The 12,569-nt window shown below is 39.5% G+C and overlaps 1 protein-coding gene across 3 annotated transcripts in view; it reads right to left on the bottom strand.

Annotated features, from left to right (window-relative positions):
• The window catches only part of CTDSPL (CTD small phosphatase like), an 80,374-nt gene that overhangs the window by 18,305 nt on the left and 49,500 nt on the right, over window positions 1–12,569 (bottom strand). Inside the window, exons 3-5 of one of the 3 annotated variants that reach the window (XM_053977153.1) lie at window positions 9,343–9,375; window positions 5,726–5,779; window positions 2,520–2,621 (exon numbers count right to left, since the gene is read on the bottom strand). In XM_053977153.1, the coding sequence (XP_053833128.1) occupies window positions 2,520–2,621; window positions 5,726–5,779; window positions 9,343–9,375 (189 nt within the window). The remainder of the gene's footprint in view (window positions 1–2,519; window positions 2,622–5,725; window positions 5,780–9,342; window positions 9,376–12,569) is intronic. The other 2 variants (XM_053977162.1, XM_053977172.1) reach the window with 2 other exon arrangements.

Raw genomic sequence — 12,569 nt, 5'->3', positions numbered from 1 at the left:
TGCATGTGGTGTAATACATTTTATACAAAACCGTGTTTACATCTCCTTGATTTAATAATTTATTATTTTTTTGCTTCTATTATTGTTTTATGATGGGAATGATAACTATCCTGTCTATCCATTCCTTTTTTACTCTTGCCAAACAACCCCAAACTTTATTCCTTTAATATGCACCTAACATGAAAGACCAGTACCTGCTTAAAGCTTCACAAATATGCAGGGGCATAAAAAGATGAGAATTACCCTCCCTCAGATGTTGCTGCTTTCATAAAGAGCACTTTAAATGTTCTGCCTCTCTGGTTGTGTCAAAAAAACATGTAATCTGCATTTGAAATATGAAGCCTATTTCATAACAGAATTACAAATTCTAAAATATCAGGTGTTTTAAATAAAGCCTTTTGTGCTAAAACGCTCAAATTTATGTATGCTTTTCCAGCTTTTAAGTGGGGACCTACCTGGTTAGAGCATGTTTTAAAGGAAGAAAAATCCCCCAAATACCCCCAAACCCCTACAAAATAAAAAAACTACAAAAGTAACTTGGCTATCCAGGCAGAGCAGGGTGCACCCAGGTGTTCAAACCCCTACTCTGCTGGAATGCATCATTATTATTTTTCATGACAATTAATGGTCTTAATTCAGCTGAAGAATTTCCCTTCATGAAACAAAACCCAGAGAGCACCACTGGACAGTGCTAGTCACTGAACAACTAAATTAATTTTCTTCAGCACTTGGTTTTCTCTTACACACCCCCAATCAAAAGGTTTCATATTGAAGTAACACCACTGTCACACTGAGACTAAAATTCTGCAGAAACTCCAACATCTGCCCAACTCTACTGACCTCACACAAAAAAGGACCAGTTTTATTTCCCTCACACAAAACATTATTCAGTGCTCATCATCAAGCAGAAAAATCCTTTGGTTTTTCTTAAATATCTACTCAACATCATTTAAATACCCATTAAATATCATTTGAATGTGGGAGGATTAAAAGGAGCCCTCTAAGAAACTCTGCAAATCTCAGTCCTACAAGAGACATTTGCAACTGTGTCAACCATTAAGCATGCATTTCTTTAAAATGGTTTAAAAAAATAACTAATAACCACCTAAACTGAATCTCATCTTGCTTCAAAACCAGAAAAAAAAATCACAGTACAGAATTACCCACAGCACTCAGAAAGCAATCTTGTATTTTTACCTTTCAGGTAACAATAAGCCTCACGTTTCAATTTTATTATACACAATTAGACTTTTAAATTCAGCTTTCCCTTCTTGTTTTTGACTCTTGTTTAAATAGGAAGGAATGGCTCCTCCCTTCCCACTCCAGCTGTGGATTTTATCTCCCTGAAAAATTCTCTAGAGCAAGCTCAGTCTGGCTACAGAAGACAAATATATGGCACTGAGGCCTGGAGGGTCCTGTACACCACCAGAAATTATTCTCTACCATCAGGCACAGCAAAGACAGAGGAAAAAATTCTTCATTTCAGTCTGAGGCACAGGAATATTTGTTCTAATATTCCCATATAAGGTTTTCTTTAAGTCAATAAAGAGAGGCTGCTGCCAAATTCTAACCACAACGTGAATGACAAGTTTGCATTTTAAATACTGGCAACGAACAAGCGAAGGATTAAAAAGTGGAGTTGATGCTTCCAGTGAAAAATGGAGTGCAAGCACCTAGAAGACTGTAAGGGTGGTTAATCTGGTTTGGGAGCAGTAAGGTAACATTATTAATTCTTAAAAATTCTCCAATCAATGTATAAAACCAGCAGATGCTTTAGCAGTATTAGATGCACTAATCAGAAATGCTATCAGTACCCTAAGCCAATTTAGACTCTTTGTATTTCTGAAGTCTCCTGATTTCAGCCCTACTTAAACAACAGAAAAAACACCAGTACCTTCATTATTCAGCACATGCTGAACTCTGAAGGGTTACAGAAGCTGCTTCTTGAAGATGACTGACTCACCATCAGCAGCTAAATGGTATTTGCTTCCCTGCTCTGAAAATGAAATACATAAAAACCACCACTGTGATCAGGACAGAAGCCTGACCTGGAAAACAACATCCTCCAGCAAGAGAGAAGAGCCCAAAATTTTTGGTGCCCAAAATCTCCTGGTTTAAGGTACATCTAAGCCAACATAAAGCTCTGCTGATTCTCCATTCTCCTACACTATGGCATCATTTAAACTGCAAAAACAAAACCCTATTTTCAAAGCAACAAATTTTGCACCTGTCCAAAACACTGGTCTCTTTGGTGGAATATTTAAAGCCATTAAATCAATAACTATTCCAGGCCTTGTTGCAGTCAGGGTGATCTTCCCCAAAAAATAAAATAAATTTAAAAAAGCAACCTGTGTTGTTACTCCCCTGAGAGCTAAATTAGGATGAATAATCATAGGAGAGGCAATGAGGACTCCCAGGCAGAGGATGTAAGAGGAGTTCAAGTGTTAAGAGGCTTAACAGTTCCTGCAGCATTCACTGACAGATTCAAGCTGCAAGAGAACCCTTTTGAATTTACTTACCTTAAATGAACTGTGCACTAAAGTTTCATCTAAATCAATGACCACACACTTCTTCCCATAGTCTGATGCTGTCAGTTCTGGCAGGAGGTATTTAGCTGGTGGCTATACATAAAAAGAAAAGAAAAAAAAGTAAAACCTCTATGGAAGGGGCACCCTTCTGTCAACATTACTACTATTCTAGTAATTACTGGGAGCTGGAATACATGACTTGAAATCCGGTGATTTTCTGGGCTCATCCCAAGTTCATGTATGGATATTAATGGCTCATGCAATTCCAATACCCATACAGACTTTTCTTTTTTAAATTAGAGACTTGTTTAGAATGACCTCCAAAGAACTGGAAATTAAAATGATAAAACATCACCACTATCTAAAAAAAAAAGAAATCATAAACCCAGGATATTTGATACAACATCATTTTCCAGTGGCTCTTTTTCCCAATGCCTGGTTTTGGTTGCTGTTGTTATCCTATTTCCAGTCAATGCCATTTGCAGCCATATCAGGCTGATGGACATTTACACAAATCATTATTTCTGTTTGCCATGAGAAATGCTGAAACTGAGGAATCCACCCTGATGGAAGACAGCATTGCTAATTTTATCTTCCAGGACATGTCTTCACTCTTGTTTTTACCACTTAGGAGGGTGGTGATCAACTTCCATGTGAATTATGCTCCCAGTCAAGGTATTAAAACTGCAGTGAAGAACCTAAACTGGGCTCTTCTACAGCACACTGCCCTTACTAAAAATGGCACCAATCCCATGAACTGACAATTTTTCTGAAAGCAATGCAGTCAGTCTCATATTTTTTGGATCATTTCCCACTTCAACACCCCAGTTTGCAATAGAAACACATTGCTTTAGATTTTGGTACTGGATACTTTCTGAAATCACAGAAATGGGAGAGAATGCTTCCATTTGGAGCTGAAACACTGCTGCCACTTGGGTTTTTTTTTTTTTTTTTTGATGAAAGAAAAGGATTAGCTTTATAGAAAAGCATCAGTAGGGAGAAGCTTAAGACAGAGAGGAAATTAAATGAATTGGATACACAACTCTAACTCCATTCTTTTCCTATTTTTTTATCTGTTCACTGTCACTCTGGTAAGGATTCATCACTTATCATGGGTTTGTTCTTTTCAGTGGCCCTTTGCAGAGGTGCTGGCAGAGATCTGAGGCCACCCCTGTGCAGGCAGGGGTGACACAGGTGAGGCAGGGACACCCTCCAGCAGCCAGGACAGATCATCAACCACTGCCTGAATTCAAGTGTCACCTTGACAGATGCTGGTCAATGATGCCTAAAAAACTCTTAAATGAAGCACCTAACAAATCAGATTCTGGACTTAAATTAAGTGGTTTTAGCTAAAGCAGGAGTTCTTGGGGGATTTTTAGGAGCATTCACTGAAATTGATTAAGTTCCTTACAATTAACATTGACAACAGTTCCCTCAGCCACCAAACTGGAAGCTGCCCTGCCTACAAACCACTTGTCTCAGTGCATTTCCTCTCAGCACACATCTGACAAGGACCTTCAAATGAAAACAGCTTCTGCCTCATGCCTGCAAAGGCTCCACAAATCACAGCCACCCAACCAGGCTGGAATTTATACAACACCCTGGCTAGGTTATGGACAGACCCACAGCTGCTTCAGTTCCACCTCTGCTTGTTGGCAGCTAAGACCAGACCTAAAGAATTTTTGTTTCTCCCTCCTATTCAAAGCCTAAAAGGTATTTAGCACCCCACCTCAGTTTTTCATATTAAGAAGGATCCAAACTTGCAACCTAAATAAGGTAAAAGCTTACTGAAAGAAAAATCCAACCCATTTAAAACCAGCAATCTTCAGAACCCATGTTCCAGTGCTTCTTGTCTTTGAAGATGAAAAAAGTAGGAACATCCCAAGAAACCTTAAACATACTTCTTTAAAAAAAAAAAATAATAGTTCAGCTTATTATTGTACTCAAAACTCTTATTTCCGTTGAGTTTTTGACTACATTGATCTGCACAGGCAGTTCAAGGCCAGAAATTCCTTCTGTTATGTGAATTCCTTATCAAATTGAAAATATCTGTATCTCTGGAAAATATATGGAACTATATATTCTTCCATATAAAAATGCATATATGTAAAATATGAGCACTGTCTTACCACAGATATATTTATTTTTTTAGCTGCAAACTGTTGCATTTGGCTTCAAGAAAAGGATGGACACACACCAAGGACTACTAAATGCAAGAACTTTCATCTCTGAGAGCCCAAATTCCCTGAATGCATAGTGAGGTGACCTACAACTGTGTTTTTCACCCACCTGCACCTCTGCTTTCTCAAAAGCAGTGGCTGGGAGAGGCACAATTCACCTGTGGTAGCCACACAGAGATTCTGGTTACTGCTGGAGCTCCTCTCCCTCTCCAGCACTGCTTTAGGAGACCATGTGCAGTTACTGACCTAACTTGATCTAACAAGGGCACAACCAACTCTCCCACAAGTTTTGGCATCTTCAGTTCAATCTGATCTTGTCTCCTTAAGTTCACATCTTTGAAGATCAGAATAAATGAATTTTCCATTTCACATACTGCAATTCTGTTGCCCTCAACTGTGAAAACATTCACTCTCTGATAATAGGGAGAAGGAAATTATTCTGAAGCTGAAGCCACTACAAGTTGAGCTGCTAAATAGCTGGTGTAGGACTTGGGAGCAAGGGTGGCATTTTTGAGGCTTTTAGGAACTTGAAAGGATTTGTATGCAAAGTATCAGCCCATTTGTTTTGCTGTTCAAGCTTTCTGATCTAAAGCAATTTCCACCTGTCAAGGGCAGCAAAGCTTTTAGTCAGAAACAAGAATTACTCAACACCGTGTTTTAATTTTCTCACTGATGGAGACATAACCCAAGAAGAGTTCTAAATACCAGATTTCCATCACAGTTAACAGTGAATAGTTATGGAAGTTTGACAGTGTCTTTTATTTTTTTTTTTTTCACACACATCAGTTTAAAGACATCTGAGATGATTAAGAATATTTAACTGTGGCTAAAAAGCAACTCAGTATTTACTATGCAACACTCCCCGAAAGGCTGCAGCCTTCCACAGAACTCAGCAGAAAAATCACACTGGTTTGCTCTTCAATTCCAACAAGACACAAACTGTATACAAGTTCAACTAGTCACTGTTTGGGATTTATGCATTCCAGCCAGGTCTCGTGGCTGATCAGCTCAACAGACCTTGTAGTGAAACGACTGCTGCACTGCTTCAGTCCCGTGGAAATAGTATATTCCCTAAGAAAAAAACAAAAAAAAAAGGGGATGGTGGCGGCAAGAGAACAGGACTTTTGGTTGAAGCATAAACAGCTGGTCAACACAAATCTTGCAGAAATTCACTGTATAGAACAACCATCAGCTTTCCTCCCTGTAGGCCTGTATTTCCCACAGAGACTCAGAATTAATAAGCTCTTTTTTTTTTTTTTCCTCTCTCTGTACTGGCAGTGTTGTTAAGCCTAAGTGCAGCACATTAATTTATTGTTTGTGTCCTCTGCTCACACTCTGGGCTGCCCTTGCAGGGCTAACAGCTTCTCCCAGCAGCTATGTGCAGAAATACTCTCACAGAAGAGAAATTATTCCTACTTAAAACACAGCTGCCAGAAGATGCCAGCTCCTCTTGCAGAGCAGGCAGCTCCCAAAATTTCTTCTAGAAGAAGTTATAATAAGGATTTAGCTAATGTAGGTGAGGACAAGTGAAAAAAACCCCAATATCCCTGTGCTAAGATTTAACTTCTGCAGGGATTCTGAGGGATAATTTTGATACCACTTGTTAACAGTGGAATTTTAAGCTGAACAAAGTGGACACTCCAACTCATTTAAGAGTTGTTTAAGAGAAGTTTGACAACATCTCATTTAAGATGTTGCATAAGCATGGCTTTGTATTTCCACCTATATTCAAAAGAATTCCATCTTCATTCAAAAGAATATAAAATAGTGAAGGTGCTATGGGTCTACTTTGATTTGGGGGTTGGAAGGAGATAATCTTTTAAAGTTCCTTCCAACCCAAACCATTGCATGGTTTCTCTACCGTATCTTTTCCAAACAAAGCTGAATAAAATCCATGAAAACACAGGCATCCTGAGCTACATTTACATTTTTCATCAGGTCTATCAAAATGTGTCAACTGGGGATGTTTTGGGTTTGCCTTTTTAAAAAATTTGTGCTTATTTCAGCCCTAAAAATAATTAATTTTGCAGTATAAGGAAAATAATCAATTATACTGCTGTTTAACCTATGTCTTATCTGGAAACTGTTTTAAAATATGAGTTACAAACACAGTAAAGTTCATATTTTTAAAAACTCCAAAGTAATGCTGTTTCTATTTTCTGAAGCACCTATCTTGAAGGTGGAATTTTTCTTCTTTAGCCGTCATCTTTATCAATAACCAAGCAAAAATTCATATTAAGTCAAGCTTTTCAATTCAGTGCAATTAATACAGGACAAATCTGATTGAGCAGAAGATCCATTTCACTGAACTGCACACATAAATGCAAATAAAAGCAATGCAAAACGCACATAAAGCAATGGAAGCTTTCAAACAGGTGACCTCAGCACACTGCCAGGTTTAATACACAATAAAAAGCACAATAAAGCTCCAGAAATCCTCATATTTTGACTGGAGGCTTCAATTTGGAAGTGGGGAGTGGGCAGAGCACTTTTTAGAGTCACTCAGGAAATCCCTGAACACTTGAACTGATGACATTTGCAGCCAGCCCTGTGAAAAGTAAATGTCCACTGAATTGTGACCAAGCTCTGTGGCTGTTCAGAAGATTTTTCTCCTGGTTTGTACAAGACACTGCAGTTCACACAGCCCCAGTTCTCATCCCTAGGTAGCAGAGAATCAAGAATTAATGGGTCTGAAACACAAAATTAGAGCTGTCTTGGAGCAAACCTCGGGGCTCCAGCACTCAGGACCAACACCCCTCCTAAGACCAGCAGAGCAACACTTCAATTTTAGGTGTTTTTCCTAACACAACCCTGCATTTTCCTTCCTAGCACTCCCTCTGTGTGCAGCTCCCTTGTGCCTTTATTTAGATGATGACACAGTGCTGCTGGCTGGTTCCTGAGAGCCAGCAGCACTTTGACACTGGGCAGTAAATGTCACACCAGGGCCATGGCTGCCTGACACTCCCCTGTCCTGCTGCAAGATGCATCAGATGGCACTGGAGAAGGGGAAGGAGTGTTTAAAGTCACCTGCTTGCTCAGAACTCTACATCATCACTGCAGGGATAAGTTGATTTTGCTGCCTTGTTAGTGCTGGGAATATATGATTGCAAAATTACAGCTGAGCTTAAAAAAAAAAAAAAAAAAAGGAGGGGAAAAAAAAGATATCCCTTCTTGAATTATTCATTTTCCTACCACTGTCCAAATCTAACAGAGCACTGCTTTAACACTGCAAAGACAGTGTTCTAACAAAGCATCTGATTTAATTTCTGTACCTGTCAAAGCTCTACTCATTTATGCTTCCAAAATTTTGTTCTGTTTGAACTCTTGTTCTGTTAGTACCTACAGTCACTCTTGGGAAAGGTTTTTATTCCAGGTCAGAGCACAGCCAGAACATGTTTCATGTTCAAATAATTCCTAGTGGAGCAACTACAGTCACCTAACAGAATTTGGCAGGTATGTAAAAAAGAAAAGTAGTTTGGAAATCAGTATTTCCTGATTTACATTTGAGGTTTTTCTATTCCTAGACTTGCAGAAATACAGATCACATGCATGTCCATGCCTGTCTGCATACACACCATGCATGAGCCATACCAGATATAGCAGGTAAGCAACGAAGAGGAATTTCCAACAGCTCTCAAATGCAAGAGAAGCTGTTGGAAGAGGGGAGATGTGCACAGTCACAGGGATCTCCTGGCACTGTTGCACTGCAGCACAGACAGGGGGATTCTTACAGGAGGCTTTGGAATGCTGGGCTACGTGAGAAGGAAGGGAAAGAAGAAAAAGAATGGCATCTTGGGGAATATCCAGGTCTTAAAAAGCTACCAAATATCTCAAACAAGAGGACTGGGTCATTATCTCCACACATCAGCACTGCTGTTTTCTGGGAAACTCTGCAATGATGAAGTATTGTAAACAGCAAAGGAGCTCAAAAAAGAAAAGGGAAAAAAAAAAAGCATTTTCAGCTTTACAAAGCCTAAGCCTTCATCCTTGTAAAAAAAAGAGCAGCTTTTTGACCAAAAAAGCTTAAAACTAATTAAATTAAAAGCTTCAGTTTGAAGGACTTGTTTTTTTTTCTTCCTTGTATTTAGCTTTGAAAAATAATTCAGATGCCAAACAGCATTCCAAGTTTAATCCAGGGAAGATAAACAGAAATATTAAGGCCCATAAAGCAGCAGCTGATACCAAGAGCATCATCTCAAACAAGTGCAGTAATGAGCAGTCAGCGTGCTCTGTCTTCTTAACGTGACTTATTTCAAATAAATTATGCAGTTGCCATCTCTTCTTTTCAACTGGAATATAGGGGAAAATGAGAGGAAAAGGTTTTTGTAATTGTGTCTCACATAATGATGATGAGTCACCTTTTGCCTCTATTAAAAGAAATAATTTTCAGACTAGCTTATGTGTTTTCAAAATGCTAAAAATTCACAAGAAACCCAGATAAAACCCAAACTCTTCTTTCAGTCCCTGCAGAAGACATGCAGTTCAATCACCTCTGGGGATACAACATTACAGACAGAACATAAAATCCTTTTGTTAACATGCAACACAAAACAGACCTGTTAGACTGCAACATAAAATGAATCAAAGCAAAAGTCATGAAAATTATTAAAAGAAAAAGGGATAAAAATACATACACTTGGTATAGGCATGACCTGCATCTGGTCACCCTGGGGAAAAAGAAAAAAAAAAATCACTGTAAGGGTAATGGCTTTTAAAGGGAAGAACAAAGGTCTGGAGTAGTAAATGTAGCACTCAAACATTTTAAACCAAAAGTTCAAAGTATTCGAGAAACCAGGGTAAAAAAAAAAAAAAACAAACTGGATTTTGCATTTTAGTTGCTGAAATGATCTGTTAGTACATTGGCATTTATGATTTTTAGGAGACTGGACTGATAAAACCCATGCTATGATTAATAAGAGATGACAATAAGAAAGTACCTGTATTTACTGGAACTTTTTCAGCTTTAAGATCTACTAATGGGTGCATTTGTCAATTTTCACTGCAGCAGCAAGAGGCTGAGCCAGAGCCTGGCAGAGGGCAGAACCCCACTCCTTGAACCCAACTTCACTTGAGACAACTGACTTGAAAAAAACAACATTTTCACTTAGGCAACAGCAAACCGTCTGAGAAGGACACGATGATGAATTAATCCAAGGAATCCCACTTTCTCCATCCAGCAGTGCCAGTGCTGTTCCCATGGCCTCACTTCTGCACTACACTTGGGAGAAGGCAGGGAATTCTTGACCAGCCTGATCTTCCCCTCTCATCCTTGGACATCCAGAAACAAGGACAGCTCCAAAATGAACAAAGCCTGGCTCAAATGGGTAACTCTCACTCAACTCAAACTCTCACTCAAATGTGTAAGATATTTTTGAAGCTGGAACTCTATTTTTTTATCTCTCTAATCCTTCAAAACCAACTTTATTTTCTGGTGGGCACAGCACATAAAAAAAAAAAAGGAAGCTGATCCTTCTAGCATAGATGTTGCTTGGGTAGATAATTTTATTCTTTAAAATTTGGACAACACAGGCTCTGATCTCCAGCAGAGAAACTACTGAAAGGGCTGTTTTCAACACTAGAACAGCCTCTTCCAGCTGAAGAAGCCTCCTGCTTATTTGTTTTCAAGTCTACCAGTGTTGACACATCACTGACAAACAGAAATAACTCTGTATTATTTTTAAAGTACTCTTTTTTAGTGCTGCTCAGCAGAAATTTTTTACTGAAGTTTGCCCAAAATACTGAGAAGCTGAAGGAGCAACTAGAGAGCAGCAACTACCATGAACTATCAAAAACTTGGCACTAGTAAAAAGTACCTGATTTCTAGAAAAACACACACACACAAAAGTTGGTAAGAATACAAGTTTTCCTCAGGGTAATAGCAATAAGAATAGAAGAAAAATATAATTCAGTACATTAATGTCCTGTTAGTGGAACTGGCTTTCATGGGAACCCAAAACCAAAGTTGCTAAAAGACTTGCATTACTGTTTGCCTAATTTTTCTCTAAGAATTTCCTAAATTAAATTAAAAATAAAAAGTAGAAACAAGCAAATTTCTTAAGAGGAATCCTGGAAATACCTATGCAAAAATCAAAATAGTAAGAGAGATGAGAACAGGAAAAACAAGCAGAAAGAACTGCAAGAGTCTGCTGGGAAAGCAAAAGTGTTCATGAACAGGCAAATGCTTTTTAAAAACAACCTGCTCTGGGAAACTTCTTACAAGGTCCTGCCTCATTTCCTAATGCCTTGGAACAGGAAGGGAAATGGGTCACAACAGCAGAGTTTGAAAGAGATGACAGATGACCACATTTGTTGAAGGCTTTCCACGAGCTCCTGATGTTGGTAATAGAACAAAGCTGTTCCTAGAATGCCAGAATTTCCCTATTGTATCCCTAAGACAACCCAGGAACTGATTTGTCCCCAGCCATTGAAACAAGTTTTTTTTTTTTTTTTTTATGGGTTTTATTTTTTCCATGCTATATACAGATGGAATGATAAATCCTATCTTTTCCTTTAGCTGCATAATTTTTAGTTTGAAACGATTTCCAGCACTGTGCTCCTCACTTACCCTATCTATGGTCATGTGTGGCCTCAATGAGCACCAAGTGACAGACCACAATATTTTGCTTTTTCCCAGAACAGTCTGTATTCAAAGATAAAGAAGCTGTTTCACTTTGGAGAAGAAGCTGACCAAAATAACAGATTTATCCTATTGGTTTCTTTAGCACAAAGCTTGCTCTGTAGACCATGAGAAGTTCTTTTAAAAACACTAGTACAGTTCTCATTTGACACTTAAGTGATTTGACAAACTCTCAAGCTGTCTCTTAACAATGAAGACTTTTGGGAGGCAAAGAAGGTCAGAATGAGTGGGCAAAGAGAGGAACCTCAGCACTCTCCACAGCTCCTGAAAGGTGCCTGTGCTCAGCTGGGCTTGGGCTCTTTCTCCAGGAACTGACAGAACCAGAGGACACAGTCTCAAGCTGCACCAAGGGAAGTTTAGGTTGGATATCAGGAAAAAGTTTTTCACAGAAAGGTGATAAAGTTCTGGAATGGCTGCCCAGGGAGGTGGTGCAGTCCCCATCCCTGGGTGTGTTTAACAAAGGCTGGATGTGGCACTGGGTGCCAGGGTTGAGTTGAGGTGCTGGGGCTGGGCTGGACTCGATGATCTTGAAAGGTCTCTTCCAACCTGGTCATTCTGGGAATTGGTATGGAGAGGAAATCTTGTTTTCTAAGCACACCTTCCACACCACATCTTGATGGTGACCAACAGAACCAAACACGTGGAATTTTCTTGCTCTGATCAGCGAGGGTTAAGCAGGAGACAAAGCACAATGATTGACACCAATCTCAACTATCTGCCTCCACACTGGAGAGGGATCTCCACCTCTGCTCACACAGCCTGTCACTAATGATGTCCTCATCACAGAGCCCACACTCCTGCTGCTCCTCAAGGTCTCCAGCATGAAGCAGATCTTACTTTGACCTCAAGAACGTGCTCCCTACAAGCTGTTTTCCTCATTTTGCTGGGCTATATTCACGTGGGACAGAGAAGATCCTTTTCCCTGTACTGTGCTATAAATAGAGATCCCTGAAGCAGGGAAGAGTGCTGGAGACACGACCACAGGGCATCTACACAGCTTTCCAACATCACCTGGGAGATGATGGCATCATGCAGTGGGGAGAAGGAACCACAACTTTTGGAGTGAGGTGGAAATTCAGTGAGAGGAAAAGCAGAGGGAGCAGCTGCTGCCCCCAGAAAAATCCTCCTCCTAATTCTGTCTTCTTCCCTGGTGCGTGTGGATCAAGAGCTTCTCCTCTAACCCAGCAAGTATAAAAATCCCTTTCCTCATTCATGCTTCATCTC

The sequence above is a fragment of the Vidua macroura genome, chromosome 1, assembly GCF_024509145.1.
Source record: "Vidua macroura isolate BioBank_ID:100142 chromosome 1, ASM2450914v1, whole genome shotgun sequence".
In the NCBI taxonomy this organism is placed as follows: Eukaryota; Metazoa; Chordata; class Aves; order Passeriformes; family Viduidae; genus Vidua; species Vidua macroura.
Note: the sequence above shows the minus strand (reverse complement) of the source record. Positions and strands in the feature narration are given on the sequence as shown.